The sequence below is a fragment of the Palaemon carinicauda genome, chromosome 36, assembly GCF_036898095.1.
Source record: "Palaemon carinicauda isolate YSFRI2023 chromosome 36, ASM3689809v2, whole genome shotgun sequence".
NCBI lineage: Eukaryota > Metazoa > Arthropoda > Malacostraca > Decapoda > Palaemonidae > Palaemon > Palaemon carinicauda.
In genome coordinates this window covers 22,087,054-22,106,945 of record NC_090760.1, presented here as the reverse complement: position 1 = coordinate 22,106,945, position 19,892 = coordinate 22,087,054, and the positions used below count along the sequence as shown (strand labels likewise).

Here is a 19,892-nt window from a genome sequence, read left to right as displayed (position 1 = left end):
CTGCTAATGGGAAGACCTCATCCAAGATGTCTTCTTGAGATAATCCATAGTTTTCTCTTTCATTTTCCAATGGAATTGTCTGGGTTTAAGAGCCAAATATGAATAACTTAAGCTCCTAATTCATGAACATTCCCCCGTTATTGTATGTCTACAGGAAAGTAAGCTTGATGCTAACATTCCTAGTCCTCGAGACTATGTTAGCTATAGAACACCATATAATCAACAAGCAGGAAGCCATGGTGGAAGTCTCATGTACGTTCGTCAAGATGTTCCCCTAATCTCTATTCGTACACCCCTGCAGGGATTGGCTGTACAAATTGATATAGGGAGAAAATATACAATATGCTCTCTGTACTTACCTTCAAATCATAATATTTTATATGATAATTTAGTAGAGATCATTCAATAACTCCCTCAACCTTTTCTCTTATTGGGAGATATGAATTGTAGACATCCTTTATGGGGTGATGTTTTAGCAAACACAGGAGGCAATATTATCTCATCAATTGTGGAGAATGAGGATGTCGGACTCCTTAATACAGGAGAGCTCACGCACTTCCATGTTCAGACAGGGACCTCGTCATGCATTGACCTTTCAATTGCAAGCTCTAACTGCCTTCTTGATTTCGATTGGAGGACATTAGATGATTGGCATACTAGTGATCACACACCAATCATTATAAACACCAACAATGGTCCACCTTTACAAAGATCTCCACGATGGAATCTTGACAAAGCAGACTGGGTTAAATTCCGTGAGCTAAGTGAAATCAAGGGGAGTGCAGAACAGTTTGAAAGTATTGATGATACCAAAGACATACTGAATGGAACACTCCATACCACAGGAATCAATTCGATTCCCAAATCACAGGATTATCCAAAAGACGACCACTCCCGTGGTGGTCTTCAGAATTAACTGTCTTGCACAGAGCCACCAGAAAATTTCTTGACGATATTGAGTAAACGCAGTACTGAGGAAAATTTGATAACATACAAAAAGTGTTGAGCACAGTTCCGTTGTGCCATGCAAGAAGCTAGATGCCAGTCTTTGGTGTCTTTTGTTTTGTCCATTAACAGTAGAACACCACCATCTTCTGTATGGAGGAAAATAAAAAAGATTGCAGGCAAATTTACCTCAAACCCACCACCAGTATTGAAGGTGAACGGTCAGTATGTGATTGAAGCAAATGATTTTAGTAATGCTCTGGCTGATTGAAGAAAAGAAAATTTAAAATTTTGCAACAGGAAGGGAAGAGTCCTACAATTCTCCTTTTACTGAAAGATAATTTGATTCTGCCCTTTCCACTTGTAATGATACAGCCCCTGGACCTGATAGAATTCCATATGCAATGATTAAACAAGTACATTTTAATAAAAAGTTATTTATTTTTAGCATTATTAATAGAATATGGCATGAACATAGTTATCCAAGTGTTTGGGAACTAGCCATTATTTTAGCCTTTTTAAAACCCAGTAAGGACAAGTTTTTAGCAACAAATTATCGGCCAATTGCATTGACATCTTGTTTATGTAAAATCATGGAGAATATGGTCAATGCAAGACTGATGGGGTACCTTGAAAAGAATGGTATTTTATCACCTATTGAGTGTGGATTCAGAAAAATGCACTCAACGACTGATGTGTTGATACAACTTGAATCCTCTATTTGTGAAGCCTTTGCTTTCAGACAGCACCATGTGACATTCTTTTATTGACCTCGAAAAGGCATATGATACTACATGGAGATATGGTATACTTAAAACCTTTCATGAATTGTGATTAAGAGGAGAGCTACCACTATTTATTCAGTCATTTCTTTCGCATAAAGTTTTTCAAGTGAGAGTGGGGAAACTTTATTAGAGTGTAAATGTCAGGGAGAGGGAGTTCCTCAGGGTAGTGTGCTGAGTGTAACCCTTTTTGCACTATTAATTATTGGGATATCCTCAGTCCTTCTTTCCCAGGATATTCTCTCAACACTATTTTTGGATGATCTCTCCATATCATTTGCTGGAGCTAGAATGGCAATGGTTGAGAGAAAACGAGAACTCTCAATTGACAAAATTATCCAAGGGGTCGATATGAATGGATTTAAGTTCTCGACAAGTAAAACTACTATTGTCCATTTCTGTCATATCTGGAAAGTACATCCAGACCTGGATACATACATTAAAGGTCAATGTGTAAGTGAAGCTAAATTTTTAGGTTTGATATTTGATTGTAAGCTTACATGGGTGTCTCACTTAAAAGCTAAAAGTCTCGAGGCTCTGAATTTTTTAAAAGTATTGTCCCATACATCATGGGGGCCAGATCGCAGTACTATTTTAAAATTATACAAGGCCTTGATTTGTTCAAGCCGATTAAAGATGTTAGATTTAATACATCATGCTGGTACAGTATTAGAATGTTCACAGCAGCGTTTAGAACTTCGCCTATCACAAGTCTCCTTGTTGATTCTGGAGAGTTACCTCTAGACCTTTACCGAAAGTCTTCTATTATTCGGTATTGGTTTAGGTTGCAAAGACTCCCTAACTCTTGAGCCATTCAGACAATTTTTAGTTGCACCCAAAATCTCCTTACCTTATGGCGTTCGGGTGAAACAATCATTAAACAGTCTTGATATACTAGAAGTAAGGAGCTTCCATTTAAGGTATCATCAACGCCTCCATGGAAATTACCAGAGTTATCTTTTTGTAAATACTCTATTAGAGTTAAGAAGAATATGACTGACTCAGAATCCAGGTCTCTTTTTTTTTAGAACATGTTGCAGAACACAGGGGATCGACTTTTATATATACTGATGGCTCCAAATCTGATGCTGGCATTGGATTTGGAATACATAGTAATGGTTTTAATTGTAGGGATGCACCTCCTCTAACAGCTTCCATATTTACTGCCGAACTGTATGGTATACTAACCACTATTGAGAAAATAGCGTTGGAGAAGGAGGGTAATTTTACCATTTTTAGTGATGCAAGGAGTGTCCTTCAAGTTTTGGAAGTTTTTAATTCTAGTAATCCTCTAGTTTTAAAGATTTTAGAATGGCTTTTTATTATTGTTCAGAGAGGTATAATTGTTGGGTTCCAGCACATGTAGGTGTGTCTGGAAAGGAGAAGGCAGATTTACTGGCGAAGAATGCTGCATCTTAGTTGCTACCAAGAAGGTATCCCATTTCCTGTAATGATTTCCTACCTAATATCAAGAAATGGTTTTGTAATGATTGGCAACAGCACTGGGATATCCTAGATGGCTATAAGATGAGAGAAGTAACAAATGTCATATCTCCTTGGAGGTATAACATGATGCCCCGAAAGTGGGAGACGTCTCTTTGCCGTCTCCGCATTGGTCACACTCGATTGACACACAAGTTTCTTCTGAAGGGCCAACACCAACCGTGTTGCGACGACTGTTTGGTACCTTAACAGTGAGGCATTTGTTGACCGAATGCCCCAATAATGATAACTTAAGAAGTAGATATCTGTTTGAGGCTCGAGGTGGGGATAGCAGGTTCATCCTTGCCAAGATTCTTGGACATGATGTGTCCTACAATGCAAGTGGCATTTTTAGATTTATTTCAGAAGCAGGTCTTCTGAAAACTATTTAACTTCTATAATGACATCTTAACTTTTATGGCTTTAATTGAATATTCTTTTATTTATATGAAATAAATATCGGCGTCAATGACCTTAGATGTCAGGATGCCTGAAAACTTGAAATTAATCAATCAATCAATCCCTCTTTCTTTGCCCCCACAAATCCCTTGAGCAGTTGGATTAGTTTTAAAGAAAAGGCATAATTTCTCACTTTCTAGATTATGATGATTTCTATTACTTATCTGTCCAGAAATGTTGTTGTTTGATAGTTTTAAGATTCTTTCCTCCTGGCACCTAAAGTGTGATCAGAGCTTAAGGCAGATCAACGTATGTGGCTTTGTGGTTATCTCTGAACACCTCACATCTACTTTGCATCTTACTCTTATTGCATGATAGGCACCTAGAGTAGCTCTTTATAACTATCCTTTTGGCTTTAGCCTAGCGGATTGTTCCTTGTACTTAAACACTTATTGCTCTGTTAGCTCCTAAAACAGACCATTTATTAATGGCTAGTGCACTGCATAATGTGCACAGGGGTTGGTACCTTTACATTCAGTATTTTAGTGGGTTATGCCTAACCCATTGTTTATTGATATTGGCATATATAACTGAAGTATTAATAACTTATCAGTGTAAGTCACTATTAAAGTATCTCTCTATCTTTGTATTTTAGGACAAGTCATTGGTGTAGTACATCTCTATACTTGCATTTTTAAGATTAGGTCCAAGCTCTTTTTACAATCGTGCTTTTGAACAAAGGCACCAGAGGTTTCTGTTACAGATTTAGACCTTTTAGGTTAATTTTATTTAATTTCTAGTTTCCTAGAGGTGGATTTATTTACTATCCCTAGTAGATTAACTACTTATCCACCAATCATTTCAATACTGGTTAACATTAATAGAAGTAAATGTAGATTTTCATAATAAAACCTTATTAACCAATATTCAGTAAATTCCATTTACCTCCTCACTTCTAATTGCATATGAATATATCATGAAAATTATCAGCAACTGATGGCTTAACTAATAACATTTTGCTTTGCTATGGTGTTCTTTACTAGGGATAGTATGTGAAATCCAATCCAATACTCTGTTTTCTAATTATATGTTGATTGAGCTTGCACCTCTGTGCATATACAGTAGCATAGAAGTTTTGAAATAACATATTTCATCATTAATTTTCTATATAACTCAGTATTTTTAAGTAACAGTCAACATTAGATGGATCCAAAGTAGGCCATTATAGGTCAACAATACTTATGTCAGAAAAGCCTAGTATGACCATTACTAAGTTGGTTAATATAATTTTTGTCATACATTATGGCTGATAATTTTATGGCCAATAGTATACAATTTTTATTGCCTGTTTACATTGGAGAAGACCTATGTGCTTGTATGTATAATTAATATAAAATTGAATAATCTGTTTCATATAAGTATGAGGAATATGCTGGAATATGATCATATCCAGTTATCACAGCCATTGCTCGTAGGTGAGCAAATTCATTACAAGTGTTGCCTTAGTGAGAAGGAACTATTAGAAATGGACAAATTGAAATATGGAGGCTAATCTACATAACAATTCCTAGATTCACTGACCAAATGTATGATAGGAGTTACATTGCATAACGACCATTATTTGAACTACCCTAAGAGATTAGGCTATGGTAGTCAACTCTGACTGCTGCACAACCAACTCTTATTAGATGTTTCCCAGAATGAAAGTGTATCCAGTCATGCGTCAAAAATTATTTTCATTTCCTGCAGGAAACATATTTTGAAATTAATGTATCTTTAGATTTAGGGACCCCTATGAACAATATCCAGCCTTCTAGCAGTATTAGATGGTATTAGTTTAGAGCTGCGAAAAAAATTACCTTATGAAACTCTCTAACAGTTGAGGGATATGAAAACTCTATGGATAACAAATTTATTCGAGTATACTTGTAAGAGGTTTTCATGAACTTTAGGGTTAGAAATATTTTGGTATTTTACAAAATATAAATAATTTTTTTAAGGTAACAAGTTATTGGGCAAGAAGATAAAAATCTTGTTCTAATCCTTCAAGTGAGATGAGTTTAAATCTTCTGTTTGTGACAATTGTACTTTTTTCCATCTTTCGAGTGTCGTTCCATTAATTATCATTGTATTTTTCCAAAATGTACAGTATATTTCTTCTTTTTTTACAATAAATTTATGGTGATGGGAGAACAATGAAAACAAATTAAAGCAAAATAAACAGTTTGTGTTATTATAGTCAGTGAAAAACTTTACTGCCTTAGATTAAAAGGTTTGTTTTAAGAAAAAAAAGATTACTCTTGGAGAGTTGGCACATGTCAGTGTTGAGGAACATTTGTATATTTTCTTGTTTTTTAATGATCCCTTTTTATGGTTCCATATTGATAAAACTACCAAAATTTCATGACATTTAACATGGGTATGTGTATTTCATTTCACAGGTTACATTAGTGTATAATGCCAATATGTATGGTATTGATGAGAATGAGTTCGCCCATCAAGTGCAAGTTGGTGTTGCTGCAAGCACAAGTGTAGGACCAGCTGAAAATAAGCCTCAAGGCATGACCCAAGTGCTTATCCAGGGAAATCAAGTTGCCTTTATTGCAAAACTTCTCTTAGGTTAGTGTATTTCAGTAATTGTAAATGTAAGCATGTGGATATACTGTACATTATATTCCAGTTACTTTCAGGGGTAAGAATGTTGGATACATTAGAATTAGCATTTATTTGGATGAATCATACCTGCAAATCATATTGCTAATTTTCTGGAAGCACAAACTTCTCGATCTTAAAAACAAAAAGAAAAACTTTTTTCCCCGCCCTTATATTTCATTCTTATAGGCTGCAGGGGGAATTTTACATCTGTCAGCACCCAGGAGCAAAAAAAACTCGGTACCTTATAGCATTTTATTGCATTAGAGAACACTCACCCTACTTTACTTTACTTTGATGGCTGCTTTTCCGGTCCCATACAGCAGGGGAACCCCACTCTCTACAAGACCTCCACTGTCGCTTTACTTTGTTCGTTCAGAGTATTTAACGTTTTGTATCGCCTATTGTTCATTTAATGTTAAATTGTCACTGTTGTATGATAGTTGAAATAAGAAACTCTTCAGTTTCATCTTGAAAGCCTTGATGTCTTCAATCATTCGAATGTTTTGTGGGAGCTTATTATATAGTCTCGGGGATGCATATTTAAAGGCTCTGGAGCCTAAAGTAGACATAAATCTAGGTTCCAACAGTTTAAACTTTTTTAAAGCCATCTGTAACTATTCTCATGTCGACACAATTTGTTGGCTGCACAATATGTAGCAATTCTCTTGAGTATTTTGGATGCCTGGTTCTGATAACTTGGTGGGTTATTGTACATATTCTAAATTCAATTCTCGCTTTAATCGGCAACCAGTGTAAATTGATTAGTATAGGGGTGATCCTTTCTCTAGGTGGGACACCTTTTGGGTGATCCTTTCTCTAGGTGGGACACCTTTTATCAGTCTTGCTCCTGTTTATTATGTTTTGTAATTTCTCAAGTTGCACTTTTGGTAAATTGTAATAGATAGAGTTGCAGTAGTCAATCCTGGTAATAACACAGTTTAACACAAGTTTCTTTACAGAATTTTCGTCCAGGTACTTTTTTATAATCGCAATATTTCTTAGATGATAACCAGCAGTTTTTATAACATTATTTATTTGGGCATTTAGAGACAGGTTACTGTCAAGAAATACAAGAAATACACCTAGGTCTCGAACTTTACTAGATATCGGCACCGAGTCATTATTTATGTTCATTTGAATATCATCTAAGTTTCTCGCGCTGTTTCTCTTACCCACCACCATGAATTCAGTTATGTTCTCATTCAATTTTAGTTGTTTAAATGTCATCCATTCTCTAACACTATTAAGGATTCAGTTTAGAGTTTCAGTAGTGTCATATATATCATTTATGGAGAAGTAAAATTGTGTGTCATCTGTAAATAGTTTGAACTTCACGCCATGCCTTTGTAGCATTTTGATAGACCAATAGTATAGATGCAGAATAAGATTGGGCCAAGTACACTCCTCTGGGGTACCCCGCTGTTTAAGGGTTCATATGATGAATAAGAGTTTCCAATTTGTACACAGTAATTTATACCAACTAAGTAGTCTTTTAGGTATTCGAAGGCTTGATCTTCAACGCCGATGGCCGTAGATCATTTAGTAGCAGTTCATGCACAACTGTATCAAAAGCAGCACCGAGATCGAGCAGTATCAAGATACCACATTTGTTTTCATCCATCATTTCTAGCATATCATTCACAACAGAGCAGATGGCTGTCTCCATAGAGTATAGTTTTCTGTAAGCAGATTGGTTGTCAGGCAAAACTTCTATTACTTCTAAGTGGCTGACTAGTTGTTCAAGAATTACATATTCAAGCACTTTTGAGACAAAGGATAGATTTGAAATAGGTCTATATGAGCTTAATTCCTGGTAGCCCAGTGCATTTTTCCGAACTGGTGTGACTATAGCCATTTTCTCAGATTTAAGAAACTAACATTCATCAATGCTTGCATTTGCTATTCTCATTCTTATTTTGGCTAGACCAGAAAACTCTCTCTCTCCAATTACTTCAGATATTGGCATAGGATCACGCAGCTTGTTTTCTTTGCTCTCTTGATAATTCTGGTGATGTCATCTTGTGTTATGTTGTTAAATTGTATTAATTTTGTCTGTGTGCCTGGTGTATCATTAATCTGATGTTGAGTATTTACAAATGACCTGGTTATATGTTTAATTTTGTTTTTAAAGAATACTAGTAAATTATTTGCTAGTTCCTGGTCACTGTATCCATCAGGTAGCTTCTTTTTCTTTTACATTGCCTGTTAACTGTATACCATTCAGGAGACGATATAACTTATTTATGTCTGTTGCTGCTTCGAGGATCTTTCTCTTATGTTATTCACCTTTTTTCCTTCTTAGTAGGTAGTTATATTGACATGCAGCAGTTTTGTATTCTACCCAAGTACTTTCAGTTTTTAACCTATTCCACTTTCTTTCTTTACATCTTTTTTTCCCTCTTTTTTTACCAAAGTCTCTTCATCAAACCAAGGAGATTGGTCTTTTACGGTTATAGTCTTTCCCATCGAGGGGCAAATGGTATCATATTAACTTTTACTCACTTTATTGTAAGTGGTCATAAGACAGTTAGCACACTTAGCTCCTAACAGACATTGATCATCATGATCACAGGGAATGATGATAGCATCATTTATTTTCTTTGTAACTTCTTCAATAAATGCAGTAGGAGAAAAATTTTCTTTATGTCTAAAGTTTATTTTCTTTGCTAATGCATGTTTCTGTTGAGGTAGACTAAACGTAATAAGTTTGTGTACTGGGGAGATAGTACATTTCTCTTCGACTTTTATATCAGATACAATGGTATTCATGTCATCACTTAGAACTAAGTCTAGCGTATGCCCAGTTAAAGTAGTTGTGCAGTCGACATTATTCACTAGTTGATATGATTCTAGTAACTCACTAAATACCAAAGCGTCAGGATTTGATGAGTCATCCATCCAAAAATTGAAGTCTCCACAGATAACTAATTCATTTTTCTCCATGATAATCATCTCAATGAGAGCACCAAATTCTTCAAAAGAGATACTAGCGTTTGTTCTAGGAGGTTTGTAGATTGTTACAAAGGATATTCTTCTATTTTTTGGCGTAAATTTTATTTCTATATATTCAAAGCTTGTTACACTAATTCTTTTCAACATTTTGAGATATGAGTAACTTCTTTGAATAAAGAGTCCGACAGCTCCACCAGACCTACCTTCTCTCGGTATGTGAAAGAAGGCATGTGTGGGGGGCGTTATTTCAGTGATCTTTGCCTTGTCCAAGTTATTTAGCCATGTTTCAGATAATGCTAGTATATCTAAATATTTCTCGTTTATCAATTCTCAAATTTGAACAGTCTTATTACCTACAGATTGTATATTTACATAGCTACAGTTTATGACATCCCTAGTAACCATGATCAGTATTTTCCGCTGGTCTTTTCAATTCCAGGTCAAAAGCATCGTAGTCTTTAGAATTTACTGTGTGGTCACTTGGTCTGTGAAGTATACTAGAGTTCTATCTACATCTTGTTATGATTGTCGTTCAACAGTTGTATGGTCAAACGACCAGTTGTTTACATATAATAATTACTACTGTTACTTTGTTTACATGTCTACTTTAATGGTTTTCGCCTCCCGCCTTTTCTTATATGGGGAGTCGTTATTTGTCAGTCGTGAAGGTAACACTTCGTATTATAAATAAATCCATTCAGGAATAAATAGTTGATTCGTTATCATCGATATTTATTTGGCTCCTGAATTAAGTTAACACATGGCGCAGTGAGTATAAAGGAAGATATCTACAAGCAGAAAGAATAACCCTACCACTACAATGCCTATAGTTGCAGAACTTTGTGAGGAAGCCCTTGCCCTCACTAAAGAAAATATTGGTGATTTAGATCGTGATGAAATCAAGAATTACCTGGAGGCTCTTGGAGTTCCCTATGACAACAAGGATAATACATCAAGATTATCAAGACTACTTCAAATAACCATCGAAAGGTCCAATTTGATAGGCGACACTGAGGAGGGAATAAAGACTCCTATTGAAAAGCACAAGGAAACTACTTTTATAGCGGCAAGTGATCCCATGTTTACTATGTTGCAAATGCTACAGAAGCAGATGCAATCACAGGAAGAACGCTTTACACGTGAACAGGAGCACCGCGAACGAGAATTAGCTGCTATCCTTGAACGAGTCTCACCTCGGGCTGACCTCAACGATAACACAACCACAGGAGTTGAGAGAAGTCGCCGAAGTGAGACAACAAAAATTTCTGTTAGACCCCCAGAGCTACTAGATGATGGTACTACTTTGAAGATTTTCAAGAGATGGGAGGCTACATGGAAAAATTACGCACAGGTGGCGAAGCTAGGGGAGAAAACTCGAGAGGACCAGATCGCAACTTTTTGGACGTTTTGCACACCAGAGTTCCTTCAAAGAATTCGCCATGCAATGGAAATCCCAATGGATACACAATTAAGCTTGAGTGAAATCATAGAGAGGATTAGGGGACACCTTAAATCACAACGGAACATCGCAGTAGACCGTTACAAGCTTGTTCGGAGGAAGCAAGAATCCGGAGAGTCATTTGACGATTTTCTGGTGGATCTTCGCGAGCAAGCAGAGGATGTCAACCTGTCAGACATGAGTGCTGATGAATGGATTGCCACTCTTATATTGTCCGGAGTTCGCGATGAGAGTGTAAGACAGGAATTGTTGGGGAAGAAACCAGCACTTAACCTTCGTGAGACGATCACTTTATGCCGCAACCGTGAGTTGGCAGGGAAAGAAGATCAGAGATTGAGTAGAGGTTATAGTGTTGATATGAATAGATTGCAGACCCGGAAAAGAAGCAAAAGTCAACAGCGAACAAAAAGTCATGCCAACAAATCCTCTATAGATGAATCCGCAAAGTGTCGCAGATGTGGTTTTTCAGCCCACCAACAAGGAAAAAAATGTCCAGCAATGGGAAAGGAGTGTTTTAATTGTGGTCGCTTTGGCCATTATAGTAATGCCTGTGAAAGTCCAAGGAAGGAAAACGCTACAAAATCGTCTCCTAAAGCCGATAAACGCAAGCATGTCGCCGACATTTCTAGGCATACTGAGAAACGTCCGATGTTGTCAGTTGACATCCATCACCCACTGAAGAGTCATGTCATCAGAAAATGGGTCATCGCCGATACAGGAGCAGAGAGGACTGTCGCTGGTGTGGGAATGATGGAGGATTTGATGCTTGGTGAACAGGACCTCCAATTCTGTGAAGAGTACTTAGAAAGTGTTAATGGCAAAAGACTAAATGTTATTGGAGAGACTGATTTAGTGTTACATGGTAATGGCAACAAATGTGTAGAAAATGTTATTTTTTGTAGTGACGTTAAAAGTGAGGAGATGTATATATCTCTTGATGCCTGCAAGAATTTGCACATCGTGCATGAAAATTTCCCATTTCCTATGAAAAAAAAAGTTCGTATTATCACAGATCTTCGGTGTACTGAAAGAAATAGCCCAGTGGAGGAATTCAGCATAAACTCGAGGAACCAGATCATAGAAGACTACTCAGAAGTGTTCAGCATTGAAGGACGGTTAAAAACTATGAAAACTGCACCGATGAGAATAGAGCTTAAGGAAAATGCAAAACCTTTTGCAATTTATGCCTCCCGACCAGTGAGCTACCCATTGCGGGATGCAGTGAAGAAGGAGCTGGAGAACATGATTAATCAGGATGTCATTGAACGAGTTGGAGATAGACCAACGGAATGGTGTCATCCAATCGTTGTAATCCCGAAACCAGATGGTGGGATCAGAATGACAGTCGATCTCACAAAGCTCAATTCACAAGTAAATAGGACGGTACACAATGCCAAAACGCCAAAGGATGCTATAAATGAAGTGATTCATGGTGCTAAATACTTCACAGTATGTGATGCTGTCAAGGGTTACTGGCAATTAGAGTTGCATGAAGATTCAAGAGATCTTACTACTTTCCTAACACCATGGGGAAGATTTCGGTACAAGAGAGCGCCTATGGGATTCATCAGCACTGGTGACAGTTACAATTTCAGAGGAGACTTGGCAATTGATGGTTTGGAAAGAACCCATAAAGTGGTGGACGACGTGCTGATTGCAAGTAGGACGTATAAGGAACACATACAAGATGTACGGGCATTCCTAAACAGGTGCATCGAACATGGCATTTCATTGAATGAGAAAAAATTCAAATTTGCTCAACCACAAGTGCAGTTTGCTGGGTATGTTTTGTCCAAAAACGGGACAGAAGCAGATCCAAAGAAAGTGAATGCTATTGCAGATTTTGCAACGCCGACAAATATCACCGAACTACGAAGTTTTATGGGATTGGTAAATCAGTTAGGATCCTTTAGCCCGCACATTAGTGCAGCGAGCACGCCGCTGAGGGAACTTTTGAAAACCAGGAATCAGTTTCAATGGTTGCCAGCACATACTGAAGCCTTTAATGAAGTGAAGCAACTTCTCGTAAAAACACCAGTTCTTGCACAATTTGATCCACTTCGGGAAACTCGTGTGGAAACTGATGCAAGCAGACTAAATGGATTTGGCTTCATCGTGCTTCAACGACATGAAGATGGATGGAAACTCATCAGTTGTGGAAGCAGGTTCCTGACAGATGTTGAAACCAGGTACTCCATGATAGAACTAGAGGCTCTATCTATCAGATATGCATTGAAGAAAAGTAGGTTATATTTGTCTGGACTACCACAGTTTACGGTGATTACTGACCATCGTCCTCTCTTGTCAATATTCAACAAATACTCTTTGACCCAGGTTGAAAATGTTAAATTGCAGAATTTGAAGGCAGAACTCCAAAGTCAATATCAATTCACTGTCGAATGAAGAAAAGGTAAGGAGCATGCTATCGCAGATTGCCTTAGCCGAGCACCCGTGGAGGATCCAGATGAAGGTGAAGACTATCTACAGGGACTTACATTGATGGCTATTCGGATCGCATCAATAGGAAGTGAGAATTCAATGGATGGGAAAGGATGCACTGACCTCATCATTGAAAAGTTACGTGAAGCCGCAAGAGGAGATCCAGAATACATGGAATTAGTAACTGCTGTCAGGAATGACAATGTAGGAAATGACGATGTACCTGCATGTGTGAAACAGTATAAAGCCATACGGCACCAATTAGCTATTGACGAAGACCTTGTGATATATGGGCAGCGCATTGTAATTCCAAAAGGACAGAGACGAGAAGTTCTTAATTTACTGCATACTGCTCATCAAGGAATTACAAGAACGAAGCAGCGTGCCCGTATGTGTGTATACTGGCCTGGTATCACAAATGACATAAATCAGCTAGTAGAGAAATGTGAGACATGCCAATGCCATCTACCCAGCCTGGAAAAGGAACCACTACAATCAGACCCATTACCATCTCGACCGTTCGAATGTGTATCTGCAGACCTATTTTATTGTAATGGCAGACATTTCTTGATTTATGCTGATCGCCTGAGTGGATATCCGATGGTCCATGAATGGAAAGATGATCCATCAGCAGGATCTATTGTGGGGGCAATGATAAAAATGATGGCAATAATGGGAAACCCCCAACGGATCCGAACAGATGGTGGACCGCAATTCCGAGCCGCAGAATTTCAGAAGTTTCTGGAGAGGAAGGGCATCGAGTGGGGCCCAAGCTCACCCCATTTCCCAAGCAGTAATGGGCATGCCGAAGCCTTTGTTAAGAAAGTCAAGACCTTACTAAAAAAGATAAATAAAACAACGGTGGATGAAACATTTCAAGAAGCAATGTTAGAACTAAGAAACACTCCAAGAGCAGATGGACGATCGCCGAACCAAATAGTGTTTGGACATCCTCTCAGATCTACTGTTCCCATTCATCACAGTGCTTTTCAGCAAGAAAGTGCGGAAGAAATTGAAGAAGCAGAAAGGAAAAGAAAAGAAAGAGAAATGAAGACTGCAACGTGGTACAACGCATCCGCCAAAAAGCTGAAAGAATTCTTGCCTGGGGTAGAAGTTCGAATCCAAGAAATGGGATAAGAGGGGAAAAATAGTCAAAGCTGGTTTACGGAATAGAAGCTATCATGTCCAGTTATCAAATGGAAAGTTGCTATGGAGAAACTGTAGATTACTTCGAGAATACCGAGGAGATGTTGATGAAGATCCACAGATGAAGTTTGAAAGTACCGAGGGAGAAATAAGGGAACCGAGACGAAGTGGAAGATTAAAACAAAAAACTGTCAGATTTGCAATGTAATTAAATATATTTTTGTAAAAGGAATAGTATAAACTTTGTATTGTAACATTTGATAGAGATAAGTCTTAAGTTGTAATGTACATTTATTTTCCTTGTTTATGATGGAACTCTAAAGGTAAATATTTTCTGATCCAATAAAAAAAAAAAAAAAAAAAAAAAAAAAAAAAAAAAAAAAAAAAAAAAAAAAAAAAAAAGGAAGTTGAAGTATACTAGAGTTCTATCTACATCTTGTTATGATTGTCGTTCAACAGTTGTATGGTCAAACGACCAGTTGTTTACATATAATAATTACTACTGTTACTTTGTTTACATGTCTACTTTAATGGTTTTCACCTCCCGCCTTTTCTTATATGGGGAGTCGTTATTTGTCAGTCGTGAAGGTAACACTTCGTATTATAAATAAATCCATTCAGGAATAAATAGTTGATTCGTTATCATCGATATTTATTTGGCTCCTGAATTAAGTTAACACAGTCTGTTTAACTTTGTGCAGTTTATACACCTTGACACTTCCGAATTACACTCCCTGGTGGAGTGTCTCCCTGAACATTTCCTGCAGACCTTATCTTCATGCTTAGACTTGCAATCTTTTTCAAAATATCCATACCTCTGACTGGTAGCAGGTGATCACGTGGTACCTATCACACATGTTATAGATACCCCATCATAGCGAAACTTTGTCCCCATTATCATGAATAGTCCTCCGAACTTCAGGATCACATTTCAGCACATGGTGGGTTGTGATTCTCGATAACAAAGTTACTTTTGAGAAACACATTAGGTTTGTCTTCTTCAATTGCACAAAAAGTCATGGCTTATTGACAAAGATTTTTTCAAGATTTTCAGTGATCAATTTATACTGAAGAAATATTTTCTTTCATTCTACCTTGTTTCGAGTATTGTTCTCCTGTCTGGTCTTATGCTGCTGACTCATCTTAATTTGTTGGAGAGGGACTTATGGTCTATCAAATTTCTAATTCCTGATCTAGGTAATAATCTCTGGCACTGTCGTTTAATTAGTTCGTTATTCATGTTGCATAAGATTTTTTATAATTCTATCCATCCTTTACATTCAGATCTTCCTGGACTGTAGCTACCCTGTTCGTAATACTAGATATGCAGTTAATTCTAATAGTCGGGCCTTTTCCATCATGAGTCTCAATACTACACAGTATTCTAGAAAATTTATTCTAGCTATGACCAAGTGGAATGATCTTCCTAATCGGGTAGTTGAATCGGTAGAACTTCAAAAGATCAAACTTTCAGCAAATGTTTTTATGGTTGAACAGGTAGACATGAGTCTCTTTTTATAGTTTCATGTATGAAAGATCTGTTTAATGTTGTCACTGTTGTTAAAATATTTTAATTGTTCATAACTTTTCATATAGTTTATTTTTTCCTAACACTAGAGAGTTATTTTGTCTTTTGACAGGTTAGATAGTACTACAATAGATCCCCCTTTCTGGTTACGGCTCATTTCATCCTTGCCGACACCTATTCTTCACACATTCTCCTCTTTCCTCATACACTTGACCACTGAAATTACCAAACAATTCTCCTCTCTCGAGAGGTTAACTACTGTACTGAAATTGTTCAGTGGCTACTTTCCTCTTGATAAGGGTGAGACGCTGTAGCTATGGTAAGCAATTCTTTTAGGAGAAGGACACTCCAAAATCAAACCATTATTCATGAGATACTACTGCTAGAGTTATGGGGTTCTTCGACTGGCCAGACAGTACTAAATTGGATTCTTTTCTCTGGTTACGGTTCACTTTCCCGTTGCCTACACATGCACCGAATAGTCTGGCCTGTTCTTTATAGATTCTCCTCTGTCTTCATACACGTGACAACATTGAGAGTACCAAACAATTCTTCTTCACCCAAGGAGTTAACTACTGCACTGTAATTGTTCAGGGGCCACTTTCCTCTTGGTAAGGGTAGAAGAGGCTCTTTAGCTATGGTAAGTAGCTCTTCTAGGAGAACACTCCAAAATCAAACCATTATTCTCTAGTCTTGGGTAGTTCCATAGCCTCTGTACCATGGTCTTCCACTGTCTTGGGTTAGTTCTTTTGTTTTAGGGTACACTTGGGCAAACTATTCTATCTAATTGTTCTTCCTCTTGTTTTGTTAGTTTTTATAGTTTATATAAGAGATATTTATTTTGATAATGTTACTGTTCTTGAAATATTTAATTTTTCCTTGTTTCCTTTCCTCGATGGGCTATTTTCCTTGTAGGAGCCTCTGGGCTTATAGTATACTGCTTTTCTGACTAGGGTTGTAGCTTAGCAATTATTAATAATAGTCTTGGATAGTGCCATAGCCTCGGTACCATTGTTTTCCACTGTCTTGGGTCAGAGATCTCTTGCTTGAGGGTACAATTGGGCACTCTATTCCATCGTTTCCATTCTTCCTCTCGTTATTTTGAAGTTTTCATAGTTTATATATGAAAGGTTTATTTTTAATGTTTTTAATAGTTCTTAAACTTCTCTTGTTGTTTTTCCTTATTTCCTTTCTTCACATAGGCTATTTTCCCTGTTGGAGCCCTTGGGGTTATAGCATCCTTCTTTTCCAACTCGGGTTGTAGCTTAGCAAGTAATAGTAATAATAATAATAATAATAATAATAATAATTAATAATAATAATAATAATAATAATAATAATAATAATATCCTCACTTGGCTATTTTCCCCTATTGGAGCCCTTACGCTTATAGCATCTTACTTGCTTTGTAACCCCTGCTCATCACATAACTTGAAGCTATTCTTTCAAGATCTCGGGACTCTTGAAAGCACGTTGGTTTTTGAAGTGATATACCAGCAGTGGCTTGATCTTGTAATCACTGCTGGCATTAACACACAAGGCTAGAGTCAACATATCTTTCATGGGTTCATGGCACAGCTGTTTCTTCTCTTCTGCTGTAATAAATGTCCTCCATGGCATCTTTTTCCAAAAGAGGCCAGTTTCATTAAAGTTGAAGACTTGTTGGGGCATGTAACTTTCCTTAGCAACAAGCGAGGCAAAATGTTCAACGTACTCCTCCGTGGCTTTCACATCCAAACTCATAGTTTCCCCATGCCTCACAACTTAGTGGATCCCAGTTCACTTGAAAAGTTATCAAACCAGCCACGACTAGCTTTGAACGTCTCCACTGGCCTTGATGTCTCCCCACTCTCAGCTCCTTCCTTTTGTTTCAAATTTTCATAGATTGCTCTGGCCAGATAATTGTCTCAGACACAATGTCTCCCACCACCTGCTTCCCTTTAATCCACAACAACAGAAGCCTCTCCATCTCGTCATTTACATCAGTTCATAACTTAGACAGGATGGTTAGGCCTTTGGAAGGCTTTGTGCTCTTAATAGCCTCCTTCTGTTTGAGAATGGTACATATCGTCGATGTACTCTTCTCATAATAGCGGGCAACTCACTCACACGTGCACCATGCTCATGTTTTTTCGATAATTTCATGCTTCACCTCTATCATTGTCATGAGCTTTTCTTCTCACTGCTAATGTTTCCACTCACTTTCTTTGGACCCATCAATTATTAGGATAATTGTCTACAAATATACGTTAAAATCACGTAAATAACACAAACAACACGGGAGATTCTCGGAGATGCATACAGTAGTTGGAGATCACATGAAATGATTGAGTGATGCGAGCTAAGAGCCCCGAAGTGCTCGGCCACCTAATGTCAGCATCTGTAAGCGTGCTCATATCACAATGCAAAAATTTGCTCGCCGGCTTGCTCATATCTCAAAATGCTTGTATGTTTAAGCGCTCGTATGTCAAGGTATTATTGTACACATACTTATCCCAATATTGTAACAGTAATAAAAAAATATACAGTTCGAATACCACATCACTTACCATTTACGCTTACCTTTTACAAAGTTCTAAGGAGTGAATTCTTGTGTCACATGATGTACAGTAACTCTTAAGGCATAGTAATAGTGTTTAATATTGAACATGGGGTATATGTACTTGCAAATACATGTGCACAACAAATCTGTATGTAAATTGATAAACACTTGTGAGAGATGCATTTCCAGTGAAGGATGCTAGGAGAAATAGTCGGCCAGCGTTGTGTAGAGACGGGAATGGGTGCAAAAGCCATGTGGTTTGCAATCGTCAGGCTGCACTCGACAGTCCTAATGAGATTTTGCGAAGAATCAGATTTTTATTTCAAATCCTACATGGAAGTCAGTACCGATGAATGTTGAAACCTCAAAATCAAAACCTATGATAATGGAGGGCTGACTGTATAAACTCTTATATCAGTGTGGGTGCTTGGAATGTAATGACATGAGATAAGGAGGTTTGAGTGTAGTATGTACTGTACTGTGCATATTTGTATATGTTATAGTACACCAAGTGTACATATATTTTACTGGTACATTACATTACTAGTACAGTTTATATAATACAGTGAACCCTCGTTTATCGCGGTAGACAGGTTCCAGACCCGACCGCGATAGGTGAAAATCCGCGAAGTATTGACACCATATTTACCTATTTATTTAACATGTATATTCAGACTTTTAAAACCTTCCCTTGTACGTAGTACTGTTAACAAACTACCCTTTAATGTACAGAACACTTAATGCATGTACTACAGTACCCTAAACTAAAACAGGCACAAATATTAAAGGCGATTTTATATCATGCGTTTCCTAAACACGTCAAAAAGCACGATAAAAATGGCAACCAATGTTTTGTTTACGTTTATCTCTGATCATAATGAAGAAACAAACGTATTTACACATCTGTGTATAGGTTAGTTTTTGCATCGATTATATTGATTATTCAGTACAGCATGTTGATTTTGTTATTACCAATTTTTTACTTAATTTTTTCTTAGGACTTCCAAATGAAATGTTTTTCTTTATGACGCCGCCTGAAACGACGGCGTCATAAAGTACGCTCAGTAAACAACCACGCTCAGTAAACAAAGAAGGCATTTAACGCGCATGATGAAAGTGATAAATAATGATATTTACAGTAAAAGCTTTTAGAAAATATGTTATTACAAATATTATTTACCGTATCTATATAAAATCATACAGTACATACTGTACGTAGCAAAGCAGGAAAACAATTTACGAGAGAGAGAGGAGAGAGAGAGAGATAGATATATTGATTGATTGATTGATTGATTGATTGATTGATTGTTTACGTACGTAAAAGTAAATTTTAACAAAAAAAATATGATAGGTTACAACATGTATACTCTTCAGACTTTTAAAACCTTCCCTTTAACTTAAGGGGACCGTTCTGGTTGGTATTTTGGCATACCAACTTGAAAAATTCAAAAATCGTTTTATTGTCTCTCTGTATAGAGAAACATATCGTACATGCTCTCCAGAAGTTTCAACCCATTATTTTTACAAATAACGAAGATATAGAGGTTTTTAAATGATGACGTC

General features: G+C 37.2%; 1 protein-coding gene across 1 annotated transcript in view; it reads left to right on the top strand.

Moving 5' to 3' along the window:
• LOC137628803 (eukaryotic translation initiation factor 2D-like) overlaps positions 1-19,892 on the top strand; it is a 191,459-nt gene that overhangs the window by 157,245 nt on the left and 14,322 nt on the right. Inside the window, exon 10 of the mRNA XM_068360027.1 lies at positions 6,050-6,227. Coding sequence (XP_068216128.1) covers positions 6,050-6,227 — 178 coding nt within the window. The remainder of the gene's footprint in view (positions 1-6,049; positions 6,228-19,892) is intronic.